The sequence below is a fragment of the Chiloscyllium punctatum genome, chromosome 21 (assembly GCF_047496795.1).
Source record: "Chiloscyllium punctatum isolate Juve2018m chromosome 21, sChiPun1.3, whole genome shotgun sequence".
Taxonomy (NCBI): Eukaryota; Metazoa; Chordata; class Chondrichthyes; order Orectolobiformes; family Hemiscylliidae; genus Chiloscyllium; species Chiloscyllium punctatum.
In genome coordinates, this window is record NC_092759.1 from 1449405 (window position 1) to 1473075 (window position 23671).

The 23671-nt window shown below is 48.6% G+C and overlaps 1 protein-coding gene across 1 annotated transcript in view; it reads right to left on the reverse strand.

The window, feature by feature from the left end:
- LOC140492421 (arrestin red cell-like) overlaps positions 1-21431 on the reverse strand; it is an 83412-nt gene extending 61981 nt beyond the window's left edge. The window contains exon 1 of the mRNA XM_072591314.1: positions 21228-21431. Coding sequence (XP_072447415.1) covers positions 21228-21292 — 65 coding nt within the window. The 5' untranslated portion in view covers positions 21293-21431. The remainder of the gene's footprint in view (positions 1-21227) is intronic.
- Positions 21432-23671: the final 2240 nt, after the last annotated feature.

The window sequence follows — 23671 nt, forward strand, 5'->3', positions numbered from 1 at the left end:
GCCCAGTATCCACTGGAGCTTATCGGAACGAGGAGTGACCTTGTCAAAACCCATAAAAGCTGTGAAAGGACCTGATGGAGTGGGCGGGCGGAGGTTAAGACAGAGGATGTTCACCCCCTATCCAAACCAGCTGACAAGACCATAGAATAGAGAGCTACCCGGTTCTGAAACATAAAACTGAAATTGCGGGAGAAACTCAGCAGGACTGACAGCTGCACAGAAAAGTCACTGGACCCGAAATCTTAACTCAGTTTCTCTCTCTCCTCCCACAGATGCTGCCAGATCTGCTGAGTTTCTCCAGCATTCTCAGAGTCTTGTTTCAGATTTCCAGCATCGCCCCTGTGTTTTGCTTTCATTCAAGCACGGTGGCTCAGTGGTTAACACTGCTGCCTCCCAGCACCAGCGATCCGGGTTCGATTCCAGCCTCACGCAACTGTCTGTGTAGAGTTGGCACGTTCTCCCAGTGTCTGCGTGGGCCTCCCCCCAGTGCTCTGGTTTTCTTCCAGTGCAGGGTACATGCAGGTTAGGGTGGATTGGCTGTGCTAAATTGTCCCATAGTGCCCAGGGATGTGTAGGTTAGGGTAGATTGGCCTTGGGAAATTGCCCCATAGTGCCTAGGGATGTGCGGGTTAGGATGGATTGGCCAGGCTAAATTGCCCCATAGTGCCCAGGGATGTGCAGGTTAGGGTGGATTGGCCGTGGGAAATTCAGTTACAGGGACAGGGTAAGGGGCTGGGTCTGGATAGGGTGCTGTTCAGAGAATTGCTGCGTGAGCTAGTTCAAACATTATCACCTCAGCGAGTGTAAGGGCAGCTTCGAAAAAATAAAACTGACAACCCAGAAACAGCCGTTTCTCAGTTTGCACAGGAACTGAGCATTTCCTCAGGCCTATATGGACAAGAGCAAGTTCTCAGTTAGACTGAGGAAGAAGAGTCATACCAGACTCGAAAGGTTAACTGTCTCTCGGTTTCTCCCCACAGATGCTGCCCAACTGTGCTAAGTTTCTCCAGCGCTGTTTTTATTTAATGCAATCACCTTGCTCTTGTTTTCTATAGACATCACACTAATAATACTCAAGCTTCTGAGTAAAGTTCCGCCTTCTGAAACCGCTGCAGTCCTGTGTGGTGTAGGGACACCCACACATCGCCGTTAGGGAGGGAGTCCCAGATTCTGACCCAGCGACACTGAAGGAACAACCGATATATTTCCAAGTCGGGATGGTGAAGGGCTCGGAGGGGAATTTGCAGGGACTGGTGTTCCCATGTATCTGCTGCCCTCTTCCTTTGAGATGGAAGTGGTTGTGGGTTTGGAAGGTGCTGTCTGAGGATATTTGGTGAGTTGCTGATGGTACACACTGCTGCTGAGCGTCAGCGATGGAGGGAGTGGATACGGCACCAATTAAGCTGGGGCTGCTTTGTCCCTGGATATTTGAGCTTTTTGACTGTTATTGGAACTGCCCCCATCCAGGGTCGGGAGCGGGGCGGGAGCGGGAGCGGGGCAGGGGCAGGGAGCAGTGGGGAGGTCGGGAAAGAGTATCCCACACACTCCTGACTTGGGCCTTGTGGATGGTGAACAGGCTTTGGGGAGTCAGGTGGTGTCAGGTGGGGAGTTCCTCTCTGCCGATTTCAGGCCTCTGACCTGTTCTTGTAGCCATTGTGCTTGCATGAAGAGTCTGGTTCAGTTTCTGGTCAATAGTATTCCCCAGAACTCTGGTGGGGAATTCAGTGACAATAATGTAATTTTAATGAAAACTATCCCCACCAGTACTGTACCCCAGTGTTATCCCTGTATAACAGGGACCTGTCCCCACCAGTACTGTCCCCCAGTGTTATACAGTGACAGACCTGTCCCCACCAGTACTGTCCCCCAGTGTTATACAGTGACAGACCTGTCCCCACCAGTCCAGAATAAAACAGGTCTATGCACTGACTCTGAGTTAACATGAACCAAGTACTGGAGATGGAATTCAAACAGGATCAGCAAGAGTTTGTGGTCAAGCTGGTTGATAAACACTGCCAGTTTGCAAGATAGAACTCTCAGTCAAAGCTTTGTGTCATGTTCGCATTGAGGGATGTCTCATTAATCAGAAACCATAGAATTATAGAATTTCAGATTGGTACAAAGGAGAAATGGCTCATTTGACCCCTTTAAACCAAACCCCAGCTTTACAACAAGAGCAGTCTGGTTAGCCCCACTAACCCCCAACTTTCCTGATCTCAGGACAACATAAGGAACAGGAGCAGGAGTGGGCCATTCGGCCCCTCAAACCTGCTCCGCCTTTCAACAGGATCACAGCTGATCCTTTCGTGAACTCAGCTCCACTTGCCGTCCTGCTCAGCCTGACCCTTAATTCCTTTACTGCTCAAAAAAAAATCTATTCTCTCCTAAAAGTATTTGTGCAATTGGAAGTCGCCACCATCATCCAAACTCCAACCTCCAAAAAGCACCATGTTTCATGTAGTGCTTGCCCCTCAATGCCAACGTAATATCCCAAAAATAAAAATAAGGTGAAGTAATCCCTTCCCAGAGGCTGAAAATGGAACACCAGAGTTTCTGATTGGGAAACTACCCCTGCGCCAACTAGACACAGTCTTCTTAATGGATCACGGGACATGGTCCTGACACCTGTTAAGAGATAACAGCTCTCAGCTCTTCGAGAAAGCACCATCTATTTACCATGGCACCGTGACACACCATCTAAATTCCTGACAGATGCACCTACAGAGAAAAGGCCTTCCTGACCGAAGGATCAGTGGAGAAGACACAAAGTTCAGGAAGACGTAACCTGGCTGTACTTTCGAGAGACTAAATGCTAGTGTTTTGTTATATAGGTGGGACTTGTATTTACTGGAGCAGCGTACAATTAAGAATCTCGCACTCTTTGGGAATCGTTAGCAGTTAAAGGCGAAAGTGCACCGTCACAATATCCAAAAATAAAAACAAAACTTAAATCCATCCCTTTCCCGAGATAAGAAATCGAACACTAGAGCTTCTGGATGTAGGGTTGCTCGCTGAGCTGGAAGGTTCATTTTCAGACGTTTCGCCATCATACTATGTATCATCATCCAGAGGCTCACAGAAGATGCTCTCTAGCCATGGATGAAACGCCTGAAAATGTGCCTTCCAGCTCAGTGAGCAACCTTACATCCAGCACCTCAACCCGAGCTACAAACTTTCTCAAACCTCGTTAACCAGAGCTTCTGGCAAAGAGGTACAGAAACTAGCACCGGGCCAACCAGCCGCTCTGTGACCTTACTGGGTCACAGGATGTGGACGTTGATGGCAAGACTAGAATGGTTTCTCTTCATTTCAGACCTGGAGCCTGACTAGGCTAACTTGCTGCTGAATCAAACTCCCTCAAAAGGGAGGGTATGTTCTCCCCGCTCTCCTCACAGCTGTGGGGCCCAGAAACACGCCCTCTGCACAACTGTAGGGTGGCCCCTCAGAAATATTTTAAATCCAGCTTATGAGATGCCTCTGGTGAACGGGAGGTCGAATAGGGATCTCCCAGGACTCTGACACATGGCAGTAGAAGATCCATTAGTGACTTTCCAAAGAGAATTGCCTCGGGGGGAGGGTCTTGAATGAAGATCTCCCAGCCCAGAGGGAGGGACACTACCAGCATGCCTCAAGACCCCTTAATGTCCCAGAACTAATTCAAGCCACACTGTCCCCATCGTTCACAGCACCGAGTGGAGTGTTTTGGACGGGTCAGGTTTGTGCATCAGCATGGGGCTGCGTGTGCTGAGTAATTATTCACTTCGACAGAAACGATGGAAACAATTAAAAGCAATTTAATTGGCCTTTATCAACACGCTGGCTCATACTCCGTAATTGGAAAGAGCGTCTCAGCCCAGACAGTGATAGATCGCACCGGGATAAGGGGACCCACAACAATCGAGAAAGATCTTTGTTGGCACGGTGGCAACGCGTCTCAGGTTGGACTCAGAACAGGAAAAGGGATGGAGAGTAACCCATCCAGGCCGAGCTGACTGAACACGGTCAGAACAACAACTCAGCTCTGCCTTCTCGGTTTTCCAAAGTCCCCACGAGCAGAATTTTGAATAGTGACAGGGAGTGAACTTCACCAATCGCCTCAGGCAGAGAATTCCAAAAAGGTCCACCACACTCCCACGTGGAAACAATTTCCCCTCATCTCCACCTGGAACGTTGTGTTGCCAAACACCCGGCTTTCAGATTGCCAGTTGAAGGGGCAGAGGGCGAAGAGCAAAGAGGTACCTTGCCAGTATCCAGCCCACCCACCACCTCCTGCACCAAGAACCTTACACACTTTAGTTAGATCACTCCTCCAACTCCTCTACCCTAGTCATAAGGTAGGGGGTGGAGTGAGGGAGGGGTGGGGTAACGGAAGCGAGGAAGAGGGGAGGGGAGGTTTAGAGGGAGGCAGTGAGGGCGAGAGGAGGAGTGGGGGAAGGGAGGGATGGGGAATGTAGGGAGTGAGCAAGGGCGAGAGGAGGGGTGGGGGAATAGGGGGTCAAAGTGAGGGAGAGGGGAGTGGGGACTGGAGGGAGGCAGCGAGGACGAGGGGGGGTGGTGGAAGGGAGGGTGGAAGCGAGGGAGTGGGGGGGTGGGTGAGGCAGGAGAGGGCGAGAGGAATGTGGGGGGGTGGTGAGATGAGTTGGGGGCGTGGCGAGAGGGAGTCAGGGTGGGAGGGGGCAAGTGAGCAAGGACAAGGGAAGTGTGGGGGTAAGGGTGTGAGGGAGAGAGGAGGAATTGGGGGGGGGGGGGGGGGGGGGGGGTGGAGGAGTGTGGGTGAGAAGACCAGGTGGGGTGAGGAGCAAGAGCCAGAGGGAGCATGGGGTTGCGTGAGAGGGAACGAGGGCGGGGGAGGTAGAGAGAAATGAGGTCAAGAGAAATGAGGCTAAGAGGATGGTGGAGGAAAATTCCCCAAGAAGAGAAGGGGAATTACAGAGCTCCCTTTCCCAGGTGATAGGACATTGTCACGTTTCCAGTGACTGGTTACGTTCACTAACATCCCTTTCCCCTCCCACCCTAACAACTAAATCACTGTGATGTGGCAGAGTTATCATCTGATTTACTCTCTGTCCCTCCCACAGCAGGAATCCATCACCAACCCCTACGAGGGAGGGGAGACAGGAAGGAAGGGGTGTGGAGGAACAGCTCTCAAACCCATCTATTTCTCAGCATGGTCTGACTGGCTGAGTTGGTAAGGTTGGGGGGTGGGGTCAGTATCTCTGCAGAGCTTCTGCACTGGGCTCAGGGGTTGGGCCTGGCATTAACCACCACATCACATCCCAGTGCGAAGATTGAGCAGACACCGATTATTGTAGGTTAGTGATGACAGAAACCACAAGGTCAGATGGCAAAGCCTCCCATACGTCCGGGAAGAGCTGGGCAGTGATCGCCTTACAGGCCAGCCAAATCACCAACTCCCCACCCTCACCACCCCAAATACTTGGCCAACATTGCAGGGCCAAATGGGAACAAACTACTTGACGCTGACAACGCATGGGCATAAGAAGCAAACTTAAGAACCATAGAATCCCTATGGTGCAGAAGAGGCGCCATTTGGCTCATGGAGTCAGTACTGACCCTCCAAACAGCTATCCCTGTATTAACCATGGCTCTCCCACACATCCCTGGATACAACGGGACAATTTAGCATGACCAATCCATCCTAACCTGCACATCCCTGGACACTATAGACAAGGTAGCACGGCCAATCTACCCTAACCTGCACATCCCTGGAACCCAAACCCCTGCCCAGCTCAGTGTTTCTTCCCTTGGTATCTGGTAACTCGAAGTAAACAAGATGTTGTCTATGCTCCCGGTAAACAAAATCACAGGTGATGAAACAGATTACGCTTATTTTGTGTGTGTTTTTTTTAAAAAATATAAACGATATTCTTTCAAAGGATGTGGGCATCACTGACAAGGGCCCAGCAATGTCTTCCCATTGCTGACTGCCCCTGAGAAGGTGGGGGAGGCCATTAGGGAGGGAGTTCTAGGATTCTGACCCAGCAACATTGAAGGAACGGCCAATATATTTCCAAGTGGCGATGGGGAGGGGCTTGGAGGGGGACCTGCAGGGGGGGTGGCATTCCTATGTATCTGCCACCCTTGTCCGGAGGGTTTGCAAACTCTTACATCACAAAATTGGACTCACAATGGGAAACGGTTTGGGAAGTACTGTCCGTGGCAGGGAGACGGTGTAGGAAGGGGCTACATTCGCTGGGATTTGCAGGAACACAAGGTGGTGACAGCTCCTGTTGGTGGGGAATATCCAGGGTAAAGGGGTCGGGGGGAGTGGGGAAGAAAAAGAGAGAGAGCGAAAGAGAGAGGGGCAAAACATCGAACTCCACAAGCATGGCCCCATGTTCATCTTTTTTAAAAAAAAAAGGTGGAGAGCAAGAGAGGTGATTTGGAAACTTGGGTGCTAAACCTTAATAAAGGAACCTATGAAGATGTGGGGCATGAGCTGGCGTCGATAGATTGGGGAGAGTTCCTTAAAGATGACGACAGTGGACAGGTAATGGCAAACATTCAATGAACGCATCGGCTTATGGTCTATAATTCCCTGGTTTCTCGTTAGCTCCCTTTTGGATTATTGCAATGACATTAGCTACCCTCCCATGTGCAGGGACTCTTCCACCAGAGTCCATAGAATCCTGGACTACTGCTTATTCCTGTCTGGCACGATAGCAAAATGGGTAAGGGGACCAACCCACGACTTCGAGGAAATTAGAAACAGCAGTCGATCCAAGGAAGAAACAGAGATTGGCCAAGAAATGCAATAGGTCTGAGGATTGGGTGCAGAGAAGGACCAAGGGATTAATTGAGAAGGGGAAAATACCCTAGTGTGAAAGCAAGGTTGCAGGGGTACATAAAGACTGACATTAAAAGTTTCTATAGGTACGTGGAGAGAGAAAGAGATTAGTGAAGACAAATGGAGGTTAGACAGAAATGGGGGAAATGTATAATAGGGGGCAAAGAGACAGCTGAGCAACTAAACACATATTTTGCCTTTGTCTTCACAAAAGGGGAACACAAATCAGATACCAGGAATGAAGAAGGCCGCAAGATTTAGTGAGAGGGAGGAACTGAGGGGGATCAATATTAGTAGAGAAATGGTGCTGGGAAAATTGAGGGGCTTGAAGGCAGATAAATCCCCAGGGCCTGATAATCTACATCTCAGGACATGGCTCTAGACATAGTGGATGTATTGGTGATCACCTTCCAAGATTCTATAGCCTCTGGTGGAAGAGCCCCTGCAGACGGGAGGCTAGCTAATGTCACTCCAATATTACAAAAGTGAGGTGGAGGGAAACCAGGGAATTATAGGCCAGTGAGCCTAACACTGGTTGTGGGGAAAATTCCCAAATCTGTTATCAAGGACTTTATGGCAGAGCATTTAGAAAGCAGGATCAGATAGAATCAGCACGGATTTATGAAGGGGAATTGTGCTTGACAAGTCTATTGGAATTCTATGAAGACCTTATCGAGGTTTATAAAGCCATGAGGGGCATGGGTAGGATAAATAGACAAAGTCTTTGCCTTGGAGTGGGGGGAGTCCAGAACTAGAGGGCATAGGTTTAGGGTGAGAGGGGAAAGATATCAAAGAGACCTAAGGGGCAACTTTTTCACACAGGGGGTGGTACGTGTATGTAATGAGCTGCCAGAGGAAGTGGTGGAGGCTGGTACAATTGCAACAGTTAAGAGGTATCTGGATGGGTATATGAATAGAAAGGGTTTGGAGGGATATGGGCCAGGTGTTGGCAGGTGCCCAGGTTGGGTTGGGATATCTGGTCAGCATGGACAAGTTGGACCGAAGGGTCTGTTTCCATGCTGTACATCTCTATGACCCTATGTAACTAGTAGAGGTGACAAGTGGGAGGCAGTTGATGTGGTATATTTGGACTTTGTAAAACTCTTTCTGAAAGTCCCGCATAAGAGGTTATTGTGCAAGATTAAAGTGCATGGGTTTGGGGTGAGGGTATTGAGATGGCTAGGAAACTGGTTGGCAGAGGGGAAACAGTAGGAATTAATGGGTCCTTTTCAAATCAGCAGGCAATAACTATTAGGATGCAACAGGGATCAGTGCTTGGACCCCAACTATTCACAATATATATTAATGATTTAGATGAGGGAACAAAATGTTAACATCTCAAAGTTTGCAGCTGATACCAAGTTGGGTGGGAGGGTAAACCAGGACAAGGATCGAGAGGTCCTCCAATACGATCTGGACCGTTTGAGTGAGTCGCAAACCAATAGCAGATGCAGTATAATTTGGATAAGTGTAAGACTATTCACTTTGGAAGCAAAAACAAGGAGGTGGATTACTACCTGAACTGGTGTATATTGAGAGAGGGGAGTGTGCAGTGGGACCTGGGTGCCTTTGTGCACCAGTCGCGGAAGGGGGAGCATGCAGGAGCAGCAGGTGGTAAAGAAGGCAAATGGGATGTAGGCCTTCACTGAGAGACGTTGAGTACAGTGTTGCAGTTATACGGAGCATTGGTGAGGACACACTTAGAATATAGAGAGCAGTTTTGGTCTCCTTTTCTGGGGAAGGATGCTCTTGCTCCCGGGATAGTGCAGTGAGGGTTTCCCAGGCTGATTCCAGGGGATGGTGGAACTGACGTATGAGGAAAGATTGACGAGGTTAGGATCATTTTCAATGGAGTTTAAACGAGCGAGGGGGAATCTCAGACTTATAAAATTCTAACAAGACTAGACAGGGCAGATTCACAAAATATGGTGCTGGAAAAGCACAGCGGTCAGGCAGCATCCGAAGAGCAGAAGAGTCGACATTTCAAGCAAAAGCTCTTCATCAAAAGATGAAGAACTCCTCCTCCTTGGAAACTGCCTGACCAGCTGTGCTTTTCCAGCATCACACTTTTTAACTCTGATCTCTAGCATCTGCAGCCCTCACTTTCTCCCGAGTCAGGGCAGACACAGGGAGGAAGGTTCCCGATGGTGGGTGTGTCCAGAACCTGGAGTCACAGCCTGAGGATTCAGGGTGAACCATTTAGGACAGAGGGGAGATGACATTGCCTCACCCACAGAGCAGGGAGCCTGTGGAATTCACTACCACAGGAAGGAGTTGATGCCAAAACATTGAATGTATTTGAGAGGTGGCTGGATATAGCACTTGGGGCAACTGGGACCAAAGGTTACGGGGAGAAAGCAGAATTAGGCTCAAGTTGGATGATCAGTCATGATTGTGATGAATGGCGGAGCAGGCTCGAAGGGCTGAATGGCCTCCCCTGCTCCTATCTTCTGTGCTTCTATGCTTAAACACCTGAAGCAGCAGCAATTGACATCACCAGGAAAAAGGGCTAGCATTTTCACAGATGGTTCAGGCAAGCAATGGTAGGAATTGGAGAAGACCAGGACTACTTCAACTGGTGTCGATCATTCATTCAGTGACGGGAATAAATACGAGGGGATTTGGGGGGGAAAGAGAGAGAAAGAAGAGGAGGAAATGATGTGGGTTGGTGTTATAATGATGTGGGTTGGTGTTATACACGAGCACAGAAATGCCCGAGCAAGAGGTAGCAAATCTATAGAAGGTCCCACTGTATTAATACAGCGCTGAAGGAGCCCATTCAGCATGTTCTCTTTTCTCTAATACCAACTCACGATAACGTTCCGGGGACGTGGGTTCGATTCCTGTCATGGCAGACAGTGGAATTTGAATTCAATACAGAATCTGGAATTAAGAATCTAATGATGATCCAATAATCCATTGTACGATTGTCAGAAAAACCCACCCTAATGCCCCTCAGGGAAGGAAACTGCCACCCTTACCTGGCCTGGCCCATATGTGACTCTGGACCCACGGCAATGTGGGTACCTCTGGGCAATTATCGTGAATTTTTTTTTAAAAAAAAGAGAGACCTAGGTAATGTTCTGATGACCTAGGTCGGAATCCCTCCATGGCAGATGGTGGAATTTGCATTAAAATAAAAATCTTGAATTCAAAGTCTAATGATGACCATCAAACCATTGTCCACCGTCAGAAAACTCCATCTGGTTCACAAATGTCCTTTAGGGAAGGAAATCTACCATCCTTACCTGATCTGGTCCACATGACTCCAAACCCCACAGCAATGTGGTTGACTCAACTGCTCCCTGGGCAATTAGGGATGGTCAATAAATGCTGGCTTAGCATTTATCACATGAATGGATTTTTAAAAATCTCCTGCATTTTCAAAATATTTCTGAACACCATTTCTATCCAAATAACCAATAAATTGCTCCTCAGCTGCCCCCACCATATTTTAAAGGCAGTGCATCCCAGATCTGAACGATAAAAGGTGAAAAGGTGGTAGGGTCCATCCATCTGAGTTACCTTACCCTCAGAGGATGGAAATCGCAGGGATGTGCAGGCTGGATGGGTTAGCCATGGGGAATGTAGGGTCAGGGCTAAGGGAGGGGTGGTAGGTCTGGGTGGGATGCAGTCAGGAGAGTTGGTGTGCACTCGATGGGCCGAACGGCCTGCTTCCACATTGCAGGGGATTCTATAATTCTACGACCACTCTCTCTGGTGACACAGGACTGGTGGTGGCTTAACCAGAGGAAGGTAGAAGTGGGAGAAGCCTTTTTGGCACAAAAGATACAGGTTTCACAAACCCAAGGTGCCTCAGAAGGAGGGCTTCCCTTGCTTGCCTTTTTGAAACAGTAACCTCCAGCCTGGAGAGCAGTCAGTGCCTTGGATAATCACCTGCCAAACAACGTTTCCTGTGACAGTGTAGCACCCTCCCAGTGCAGCAACCAGAGGAATCAGCCTAGAACCTTGGGGTTCAGCTCTCTGGGAGTGGGGCTGGAATTTGCAAACCTCTGATCTAGAAAACCAGGAAGAGACAGAGGGCTTCCGGTTTGATGTTTCAATTGCTTTTGGCGTTTTCAAAAAAAAAACACACCAACCTGCATTTTGAAACTGAACAATAATCTGATCTAGTGCTCCTCTGTTCAGTTTCCTGTCTAGCATCATCTCAGTGTCAGGGTGAATATGTTGCTCAGGTCACTGAGCTGCTGGGGGAACGGAGTAAAGAAAAAGGGAGAGTGGGGCAAATTGCCTCACAGTCAGCTCACGCAGAGTCAGAAAAGTTCTGGTATCTCCTCAGGCAGAGCTCCATCAGCAACGGCTTTTCCTGCACAGTTCAGTCAAGATAACACGCGAGTCGATGTCCCTCAGACACTGCTGTGCATCCGAGATGGATGGCATGTTTCAAATTCGGGTCCAGAGTTTGCACATTGCCAAGCAGCGTAGCATCAATAAAAAAAAGACAGTACACGCGAGGCGGCCACTCGGCCCAGCTGTGCTATTCTGGTGCTTCTGACCTCTGCATCAATCTCCACACAGTCCTCCCCTTTCATCTCAGCCTGCACGCCTCCCATTCTACCGCGCCTACTTGTCCCATCTGGCCCTGAAATGCATCTTTAGAATGCTGTGGACAGTAGTTCAACGATATCTCAATATCATCAAATAGAACCACCAGAGTGTGGGAGCAGGCCACTCGGCCCATCAAGTCCACACCAACCCTCTGAACAGTATCTCACCCAAACCCCCTATTCCCCATAGCTCTGCTAATATGCAAAGCTAATCCCACCCTGACCTGTACATCCCTGGGCACTCCGGGGAAATTTAACATGGCCAATGCACCCTAACCTGCACATCTTTAGACTGTGGAGAGGAAACCCACACAGACACAGGGAGAATATGCAGACTCCATACAGAGAGTTGCCGGAGGCTGGAATCATACCTGGGTACCTGGCACCGTGAGGCAGCAGTGCTAACCACAGAGTCACACCTCCTTTCCCCCCCCCCCCCCCCACCCCACAAGGATGCAGAGGTTATCCTGCAGTGATAAAAAACCTTTATTAGACCCCCACTTGCAGCAGAGAGCAGATTTGGGCAGCACACCTTAGGAAGGATATATTTGGCCTTGGAAGGCAGGGGAGTGGGGGGTGGGGGGGGCGTAGGTGGACAATGTAGGTTTAAAAAGAATAATACTGGGACTTCAGGGGTTAGTTTGCGAGGAGACTTTACAAATTAGAATGGTTTTAGACCACACAACATTTCTCAAATTTATGAGTGAAGGGGTGATCTGAATGAAGTCTTTACCAGGAAAAGACGGGGTAGATGAAAAGGAACAGTTTCCGCTGGTTGCAGATTCCAGAGCCAAGAGGCAGAGTCAGAGAATTAGGGCTAGGCTGTTCAGGAGAGACGCTAGGAAGCACTTTAACACAAAGGGTGGGAACTCTTTCCCACAAACTGCACTGTATGCTGGATCAAATGCTAATTTTAATTCTGAGCTAGGTAGGTTTTTGCGCAACTGAGGTATTAAGAGTAAGGCCACAGGTCAGCCACGATCTCATCGAGGGGCTGAATGGTCTCCTCCTTTGCTCCAGTCTTTCTATCAATACTACCCACTTCAACTACTCCAGGCGGGAGTGAGTTCCACATCATCACTCTTTGTTCTAACCAACAGGCTGAGCAGCAGGAATCACATTTCAGCAGCCAGCCACTTTGGGTCATGCTTTTACACATCATCTGCATCTGAAAGAGTTAAATACTACTGGAACTTGAAGATTGTTAGAAGGGTTGTGTTCTATCTCCAGAATACCATTCGAGTCTAAGTAACATTCACGCTGCACAAATGCCAGGCAATGACAATCTAACTGCTGCCTCATAATGTATTAGTGAATCACTGAATTCCTCACTTTCAATATCCTGGGGATTACCAGTGATGAGAAACTGAACCAGAACTCGCTACATAAACACTAAATGGCTACAAAAGCTGGGAATATTGCGGCGAGTAATTCACCTCCCGACTCCCCAAAGCCTGTCCACCATCAACAAGGCACAACTCAGGAGTGTAAGGGAATACTCCCCATTTGCCCTGGATGGGGGCGGCTCCAACACCACCACAAGAAACTCGACACCATCCAGGACAAAAGCAGTCCACGTAATTACCACCAATGCTCAAACGTGTACCATCTACAAGGTGCACTGCGGAAATTCACCAAACAACCTCAGACAGCATCTTCCAAACCTTCCATCTGGAAGGATAAGGGCAGCAGATACGTGGGAACACAACACAAAAATATAAATCATGGTTTCATCAGTGTTGCTGGGTCAGAAGCCTGGAATCCTCTCTGTTATAGTGCTGTGTGGGTGTCCCCATACCACACAGAGTGCAGTGGCTCAAGGTGGTAGCTCACCACGACTCCTCTGGGAAATCAGCAACACGTTATGGACCAGACCAAACCCCCTCTCAAAGCACATTAAGACAACAGCATTCACCTTAGCTGTTTCTTATTTTAAAGGCTAGTGCCAAGCATTGTGTTCTGAATGCAATTTCAATTGGGCCAACTTCCAGGCTTGAAGCAAAACACATTTTATTCAAACACTAGTTAAAAGACAAACAAAATAACAAACTTGGAATAACAACTCTATTGGAAAACTGACTGAAATTATACATTATTTAAATATTAAACATCAACTGCTCCAACATAATAACATCCCATAAACACACCCTTGGCAAAGGCAAATGCAGTAAAATAAATTGTCTCACACCCAATTCTCCAGTCCAGGAAGGAAAAAAAAAACATCAAGAGAAAACAGAGTAGAGAGGAGAGATGTGCCGCAGCTTCCAAATCAAAAACCCCAGCATTTGCTACTGAAAAAGGTTCAACCAAAAAATCCTGGTTCTGTGGGAGTGCGACCCCACCCAGTCAGGCCATTTCTATTGTTTCAACCCTTTTAAAAAAAAACCAAGGCCTCACAAGCTGTTGACTCTAATGGATTCAAGTAGGTAGCTCAGTGTGTCTGACTTAAAACCTCTCTTCAGAGCAAACAGGACAGAATACACCTTACAAAGCAAGAGTATTGTCACACAGACAATAAATACTGGCCCAGCCAGTATCTCATGAAACATTTGGGAGATAGGAGTCCTCAACACAATCACAGCTGATCCATGAACACCTTTGTATCTCTCTGTGCCCTCCATATCCAACATTCTATAACTGAACAACCAAAGCGCTCTGGGGTAGGGAATTCCCATGTGTCAGGTTTTTCATCTCAATGTGAAATGACCGACCCCTCCACCCTAGGTATTCTTCACCAACAGGAGCGGGCACCACCTCACGTTCCTCCAAATCCCAGAGCCCCGTTCCACTCTGTCTGCCCGGGACAGTACTTCCCAAAGTATTCCCCACTGTCAATTCAACTTTGCGATCTGCAAGTTGTTACAGACCCTCCTGTGCTAGCAGAGTAGGGAGGGTTTGGGGAGGTGACAGCAGGGTAAATAGGTGCAGGGACTGACAGTGGCCTCAGAGATCAGGACCTCATGTCCCACTTCCGATCCCACTCGGGAATTTGATGGAGGGAATGGCAATGGATTTTCCAATCAGTGATTGCAACCTTCCTTGGCCAAAGTACATCCTCTCTCAGTTAAAAGGAGCCCAAAACTCTGCCCGATATCCAGATCTGGGCAGCTCAGCTGTCCACACTGGCGCCTTACAGCACCGGGGAATTGGGTTCGATTCCACCCTCGGACGACTGTTTACGTGGAGGGATCTTGTAGTTCGGGTTCACGGTTCTCAAAGTGGGGTCACAGGTAGACAGGACAGTGAAGGCAGCTTTTGGCACACTGGCCTTCATCAGTCAGGGAGTTAAGTTGGGGAGCTATGTTGCAGTTATACAGGATGTTGTTGAGGCCGGACTTGGGAGCATTAGGTTTAGTTTTGGTCACCTTGCTATAGAATGGATGTGATTAAACTGGAAAGAATACAGAAGAAATTTACAAGCTTGTTGCCAGGTCTCAATGGTCCGAGTTATAGGGGGAGCCTGGACAAGCTGAGACTTTTTTTTTAAAAAGAGCGTAGGAGACTGAAATGGAATCTTATAGAGGTGTTTAAGATTATGACAGGCATGGTAGGGTGAATATACTCAATCTTTTTCCCAACGGTTGGAGAATCAAGGAACAGAGGGCAGCAGATTAAGGTTAGAGGGGAAAGAATAAAAGGGAACCCGAGGGGAAACTTTTTATACAGAGGGTGGTACGCATATGGAATGGGCTGGCTGAGGAGTGATTGAGGCGGGTACATTAACAACATTTAAAGGACATTTGGACAAATATATGGATAGGAAAGGATTAGAAGGATATGGGCCAAGTGCAGGGAAATAGGATTAGCATGAATGGTCATTTTGGTCAGCATGGGCCAGTTTCGGCTGAAGGGCCTGTCTCCACGCTGTAGGACTTCCCAGTGCCTGTGTGGGTTTCCTCTGGGTGCTCCAGTTTCCTCCCACACTCCAAAGAGGTGTAGCTTAGGGTGGATTAGCCATGCTAAATTGCTCCAAGTGTCCAGGGATGTGCAGGCTAGGTGGATCAGCTGTGGGAAATGCAGGGTTACAGGGGAAGGGCTGGGTTAGGGTGGGACACTCTTTGGAGGGTCAGTGCAGACTCAGCGAGGCATGTGGCCTCTACCTGCACTGTAAGGATTTCACGACCCTACCAATTCCCAACTGCAAGACTAAGCCTCATATCTCCTACTAGGAAACGCTCATACCCGCACCAACGAAGAATTGTACGGAAACGGAGGAACAGGAAGAATGAGGATGCACGGGGACGTGGCGAACACTCAGCTCATGTGTTGTCGAGGTGTGGACCCAGAGAGGAAAGATTGTGCCTCTGGACTGAGGCACAGTCACAGCACACTGCCAAAACAATAAAAATACAGAGAGGGAGTGCAGCCAGACAGGATGAGAAACTGCCTTGGTTAGGATTACATCCGTTGGGAGTCCAGAAGAACGGGGTGGGCAGGGAGATGTCATAGACACCTACAAAGTTCTCAACAGGACGAGATGGGGGTAAACACAGGAAGGATATTCCCCGATGACGGGAACCAGGAACCGGGGTGGTGGGGGGGGGGGGGGGGGAAGAAAGAGGGTCACGGTCTAAGGAGAGACGTGATAGGATAGAGAGGATGAGAAATGTCTTCACCCAGAGAGTGGGGAGCCTGGGGAATTCTCGGCCACAGAACGTGGTTGAGGCCAGTCCTTTGTCTGTCCAACTGTTCTTCTCCTCCTTTGGCCTCTATTCCCATCTATCGTTTACTCCCTCCCCCCCCCACTACTCAACCTTCAATAAACAGATATTTTCCTGGCCACTGTCAGCTCTGAGGAGGAGTCACTTGATGCGAAATGTTAACACTGATAAGAGACCTGCTTAGCCTTTCCAGCAACATCTGTTTTTTGTGAGCATGTATGCTGAGGCCAGAATATTGACTGTTTTTGAGAATTAATGAGACATGGATCTTGGAACTAAAAGGGGTGAAAGCAGGAATGGGGGGGACAGAGTTGGATGATCTGTGTGGAGTTTGCACATTCTCCCCGTGTCTGCGTGGGTTTCCTCCGGGTGCTCCAATTTCCTCCCACAGTCCAAAGATGTGCAGGTTAGGGTGAATTGGCCATGCTAAATTGTCCATATAGTGTTAGGTGAAGGGGTAAATATAGGGGAATGGGTCTGGGTAGGTTGCTCTTCGGAGAGTCGGTGTGGACTTGTTGGGCCGAACAGCCCATTTACACCGTGTGAGTAATCTAAAACCACAATCATATTGATCGCTGGCTCAGACATAAAGAACCAAATGGCCTCTCCCTGCTCCTATTTTCTAGGTTTCTACAAAAACACTGGGACATCACGTGCAGGCACAGTATCAGATAAGCGAAGACTTTTGTTTCAAATCAACAGGAGATGGCCACGTCTCATTTTCCAAGCCAGAGATAAGCCCTGGAAGCCTTGGGTGTTTTTTTGTTGTGGCAAATATCATCTCAGCAGGGACTCCATGGTTCAATCAGTAGAAGTAAACCACAAAAATTAGCTGTGCTTCACGAATCCGGCTTCACTTACAAGACTGTGCTACAACCCAAGTTATCCAGCTCCTTGAAACACAGAGGGGAACAGCCCACACAGTTCAAGGGAGAAGCAACTGGGTAAGATGAACATCTAAACTCAAACCAAAAAGAGGAAACTGGGGGGAAAAAAAATGGTGCAGAAACAGATAATGCTGGAAAAACTCAACAGGCTCTGATAGCATCTGTGGAGAGAACGCAAACCTAACATTTCTGGGACCACTGACCCTCCCTCTGAACATTGGACCCGAAACTTTAACGGATTTCTCTCTATGGACGTTGCCGGACTGTCAGAGTTTCTCCAGCAATTTCTCTGGTGTCCAATATCCAGCATTTGCAGTTCTTTCGGTTTTGAAAAGAGTTTGGGGCGAGGGCAAGGGGGGTGAGCTTAAAAACAGGAGGAGAGGAGGATTTGGGCTGGGAAGGAAGGGTTTGGGGAGGGGGGGACATCTGGCCATTGAGATATTGGACGAAGGAGAGACATTGGAGGTGAAGGGAGGTGGGTTTTCTTGGGGGGGGGGGGGGGGGGGGGAGAAAGAGAGGGAGGGGGAAAGGAGTTGGAGATAATTCCCCAGCAGTCTTGTGATGTTATCCTACAAGCGTAAGCAAGATGATAGCCCAGTAGGGGTCCTCCAAAACCTGCGAGTCCAGATCAGTTATTTCAGATTAAGGCAGGCACCAAACACACTACAAAATGGGACTAGCATTAGCAAGTTGCCCACACAGCTCAGAACTTGGATAGGGGGACTCGGTATAACAGCAGGGACTGACAGCTGGGAATAGCTTTGGATGAAAACAGAGGGAGCATCTATTGCATGGAAGTGGAGGAGGGGGACAAGCCAACAGCCGAGATTCAAGAACTCCATACATTCTCTGTCTCGATTTCCCGCTGCCTCAGGAAGGCAGCCAGTATAATCAAAGACCCCTCCCACCCGGGTTATACGTTCTTCACTCTGTTCCATCGGGCAGAAAGGTACAGAAGTTTGAGAAGACGTACCAACTGATTCAAGAGCAGCTTCTTCCCCGCTGTGACCAGACTCATATTAGAGTTGATCTTCCACCTTCTCTTGCAACTGTAAGACTATATTCTGCCTTCTGTTCCATTGCCCTGAAGTATTTATGCAAGGCATAATCTGTCTGGTTTAGCGCGCAAAACAATACATTTCACTGCATCTCGGTCCATGTGACAGTCATAATTCAAATTCGGTGTACCTCCCGAGAGATTGGGACTTTATCTTGGACCTTCTGGCCCAGGGATAGGGACACTACCACTGGACCACACTAATACAACAGATAATGTACACAGATCTAAGCACGTTAACAAACTTCCGAGTACAGTTGCTTCCATTTGGAAAAACATCCAGAGTCTCGCCTTGTGTAAAGGGCAATTTGGACATGTGCATGCAAAACCAACGAGGTGGTCTGAAGAGGGTACATACAGGGGGGTGTCAGTGCTACCCTTCACAAGAGAAGGGTGAGCCAGGGGTCATTGTTTTAAGGTCAAGGGTTACCAATTTTAAAAAAAAAGAGGCCAGTTTCTCTATCACTGGGAGAGAAAAGGCCATCCACAAGGCACAATTCAGGAGTGTGAGGGAATTACCACCCCCCCCCCGCTTTCCCCGGATGGGGGTAGCTCCAATAACATTCAAGAAGCTCGATACCATCCACAAAGCAGTCCCTGCTTGATTGGCACCACATCCACTCCCTCTCCCACTGACGCTCAGCAGCAGCAACAGCACAGACTGTCTACAAGACGCGCAGCAGAAATTCACCAAAGATCCTCAGGCAGCACCTTCCAAAAGCACAACCACTTCCATCTAGAAGGACCACAGCAGCAGATACATGGGAACACCAGCCCCTGCAAGTTCCCCTCAGAGTCCCTCGCCACCCTGACTTGGAAATACATTTGCTGTTCCTTCAGTGTTGCTTAATCAGAATCCTGGAATTCCCTCTCAGGTCACTGCGTAATGTCAACCTACAGTAGGTGGACTGCAGCAGTTCAAGTCGGCAGCTCACTCCTAACCTTCTCAAGGGGCGATAAATGCTGGCCCAGCCAGCGACGCCCACATCCCACAAAATGAATTTTGTAAAATCTGGAACTCTGAAATGGCAATGGAAGCAGACTCTTTGAATTACCGTGGTTTTTTAAAAAAAAGCAGGTAGATGGAATCCTGTTAAACGAGGCGGCAAACGTTATTGGAGTAGGCCGGTGTGAGAGTGTTTAAGGTCGCAAAGTGATCAGCCATGATCATTCTGAATGGCAGGAGCAGGCTCAAGGGGCCAAATGGCCTTTTCATGCTCCTTATTTATACACGAGGTACACTTAATGTAGCAGAAACAATACCAAGTCACTTCATAGAGTTTTATCAAACACGAGTCGCTATGGTGTTAGGGCTCATGGGCGGGATGGTGACTCAGAGGTTAGCGCTGCTGCCTCTCAGTGCCAGGGACTGGGGTTCGATTCCACCCTCGGGTGACTGTCTGTGTGGAGTTTGCCCGTCCTCCCAGTGTCTGTGTGGGTTTCCTCCCATAGTCCGAAGACGTGGGCCATGCTAAATGGACTAGAGTGTTCAGGGATGTGTAGGTTAGGGTGAACTGGCCATGCTAAATTGCCCAGAGTGCTCAGGGATGTGCAATAGTCAGGAGTGAATACAGGGTAGGGAAATGGGTCTAAGTGGGTTACCCTTCAGAGGGTCAGTGTGGACTGGTTGGGCCGAAGATCCTGTTTCCACACTGTAGGGATTCTAATTCAGGCAAGCTTTTTCCAAGGAGGCTATAACATATTCGGCCCAACACATCTACTCTCCCATTCTCCACTTTAATCCCCTCAATAATCAAAAAAACCTCTCCCTGTCTCAAAGATGCTCATCATCTTGGCCTCCGCAGTCCTCTGTGGCAATGAGTTTCACAGATTCACCAGCTTCCGGCTGAAGGAAGTCCTCCCCGAGGGAATTCCAGAACTTGGGGCATGCCAGAAGACAGGGATGTCAAGGATGGAAGCTAGGGGTGCCCCGGGAGGCTGGAATTGGAGGGACGTGGAGATCAAGACAGCAACCGTTGTGACAAAGGGTCGAATGGAGAAAGAGCAAGCATCTCTTTCAGACCCTTGTTTGCGCATCTCCAGCTCACCTGAACTTTAAAAAAAAAACAAGTCAGGCCAGATAATAGAAACATTGTCCGTGGCACAGTGGTTCAGTGGCTAGCACTGCTGCCTCACAGCGCCAGGGACCCGGGTTCGATTCCTGCCTCGGGCAACTGTCTAAAGTTGGATTTTGCACCTTCTCCCAGTGTCTGCGTGGGTTTCCTCCGGTTTCCTCCCACAGTCCAAAGATGTGCAGATTAGGTGAATTGGCCATAGTGTACAGGGATGAGAAGGTTAGGTGCATTAGTCATGGGTAAATGTAGTGTGATAGGGTAGGGGAATGGGTCAGAGTGGGTTACTCTTCAGAGGGTCAGCGTGAACTTGTTGGGCCGAAGGGTCTGTTTCCACACTGAAGGGATTCGAAGAAACAGCAACACTGCCTCCGTTACTTCAGGGGTGAGGCAGCTTAAGGGAGCGTGCAGAAAAACATTCCCTGGTAATAAGGACATGAAGAAGCTGGGTTCAAGAAAAGATGCAATGGAGACTTTCAGCATAACTACCCGGCCCCTGAGTAAAGCAGGAGAGAACTGTCCCAGTTGGTGGAAGGAAATAAAAAAGATGGGGGATATTATTTGCAAGGGAAATGCTACAAAATAAAAAAAAACAAAAATGAGGAAAAATTGTTGGTAATCTTTAAAAAAAAAAGGAAGAATAAAAACACTGAAACGGGATCCAGAACAAGCTGCCCAAGGAGTGGAGACAGATACGCTTGTGGTTTTGAGAGGGGTGGGAGGTGGAGGGAGGAAGAAGAAAAGCAAAAAGGGGAACTAGAGAATTATCTACAGAAGAGGAAATTTGTAGAGCTGCAGGAAAAGAAAGAAAGAAAGAAAGAAAGAGAGAGAGGCAGAGACAGAGACAGACTGGGAATGGGAGTGGGGCAAATTGGGTCGCTCCTACAGAAGGCTAGCAGCAGCACATTGGGCTGAATGCCCCCCTCCTGTGCCGTTAGCATGCAAAGGATCTGCCTAAGGTAAATGAAGTGTGTTAGCTCGGTATTATAGAGCATGAAAAGAGAGAGAGAGAGAGAGAGAGAGAGAGAGAGAGAGAGAGGGGAGAGAGAGAGAGAGAGAGAGAGAAAAACACAGACAATCTTATAAGGGAGCAGGTTAACCAACAAGCTTATGAGAATTCGGCGCTCAAATGATCCTGAACACAGCAATAAAACAAAAAGTAAAAACAACTTACTTCCTGTGTCGCGTTTGCGTGGCCCCTTTGGTTTGTGCAGGGTTGCTGCCCAATGTTCCTGCCATGTTCCCCTCTGTCCTCTGCTACACTGCCAGCGTCGGGTGTTAAACCATCCAGCTAACAGGGTGGACCACCCTCTCACTCTACCCCTCTCCAAAACACACCCTGTTCTCTGCTCAGAGCAGCAAGCGGGAGGTGAACGGGTCTGCCCGGGTGACAGGAAAACGCGCAAGATCTCAGTCGCAGATACAAGCGACATCCTCCTGGCCAATGCCGCGCCTGGTACGTTACCTCACCCCTGTGCTCCCCGCAGTGGCCCTCTGCGGTTGGCAGCTACAATGTGCATTTGCATAGCACCGTCCAAGGCCCCCACAGAGCCAGTGATCAGTCAAAAGAGGTAAAATGCAGGCAGTCCCCAGCTTATGAATGCCCAGCATCCCACCCAAGGGCACGTCCACGTTAAATTTAAAACACGTGAATGCTTACCGACGAAAGACTACTTTACGCCGTACTGTGTTCCAATGTGTCAGCTTACATACAGACTCGAGAATGGGACATTCGTAACCTAGAGACTGCAGATGCTGGAAATCTGAAAACAGAACAGTGGAGAAACTCAGCAGAAACAGTTGCCAGTGTGGTGCAACTGAGTTCTCCAAGTGCTCTCCGCATCTGACGAGTGAGCTTGGTTTTATAAGGAGCTTCCTGAAAAAGGTGGAGTGGGCTTCTTACCACCAGCACGAGGACTGCAGTGAATTCAAGAAGGGATAAGCAGGAAATGGAGCCTAGAACCTGGTGTTATTCACTGTCAAACAGTGTTGGGTTTATTTGAAACCACAAGCGTTCAGAGAGCTGCTCTGTCATCAAGTGAAGTCTTCACCTGAAGGAGCAGCGTTCCAAGAGCTTGTGATTTCAAATCAGTCCGTTGGATTACAACACTGGTGTCATGCAATTTTGCCCACTCCAATGCAACATCGACAGCTCCACATCAATCTGCGTTAATTAGTACAACACTTCTTATTGGAAGGATGTTGTGAAACTTGAAAGGGTTCAGAAAAGATTTATAAGGATGCTGCCAGGATTTGAGCTACAAGGAGGCTGAACAGGCTGGGGCTGTTTTACCTGGTGCTCCAAGGGGTGACCTTACAGAGGTTTACAAAATTATGAGGAGCATAGGGTAAATAGGCAAAGTTCTCTGGGGTCAGGGAGTCCAGAACTAGAGGGCATACGTTTAGGGTGAGAGGGGAAAGATATAAGAGAGACCTACTGGGCAACGTTTTCACACAGAGGGTGGCACGTGTATGGAATGAGCTGCCAGAGGAAGTGGTGGAGGCTGGTACAATTGCAACATTTAAGAGGCATTTGGATGGGTATATGAATAGGTAGGGTTTGGAGGGATATGGGCCGGGTACCGGCAGGTGGGACTAGATTGGGTTGGGATATCTGGTCAACTTGGACGGGTTGGACCGAAGGGTCTGACATAAGAGGAGGGTGTAAAGGTGTCAGACTCCATCATACCTCAGATTACTTGAAGCATGACACTCTGCCAGTCAGATGCTGTTCTGCTGCAATCCAACAGCTTAGTGTTAGCCTAGACACTGACATGCCTGAGGAATGTAATGTCTGTACATCATACTTAGTTGCAATAAAACTCTGGATTCTTCAATGCCCCAATATCCACCTGCAGTTTCTTATGTTAAGATGAACGTCGGATAAATCAGTCTCCTCATGGAAAATACACACCACATTCGGTGTTTCCCACTTTCCCAAATGTATCTATTTATTTTTAAAACTCACAGACTGTCAGTGAAGGTGTTGAAAGTCCACTGTATAAAGCACGGGGACAGATTCCTGCTTGCTAGCCAATGATCCCTGTCGAAATTGGGGTGAACACTCACTCTGACGCGGGTTGTGAAACCTCTGCAGTTGAAATAGTCCACAAGTTCCATTGCGGTTGCTGAGAAACAACAGTCAATTCAGCCCACAGCACATCGTAGTCTAACACACCTGAAGACAATAGCCTAGGCGACAAGTCTTGCAATGCAGAAGGCAAGACAGCTGGTACAAAACAGAAAAATAGGAATGGGAGTAGGCCGTTCAGTCCTTTGAGCCTAGCCCTGCTATTCCAATATGATCATAGTTGTTCATCCAACTCAGGGCACCGTCGCTACTTTTGCCCCGTACCCTTTGATCACCCTTAGCCCAGAGAGCTACACTCAACGCTGGAAAATATTCAACATCTTTGCCCTCGACTGTGTGCTGTGGCAGAGTAGTCCACAGACTCTCTCGTCTCCAGGCGATGGAATCTCTCCTCCTCTCAAGCTAGACAGCAGAGTTCAAACCCCACCAGGGCGTTGGAGATCAGGAGGGCGACAAGCTGAGCCCAGAGGAACGAAGAGGATGAGAGGGAGGGGAGATGAAGACAAAGAGGAGAACTTTCAAAAAGT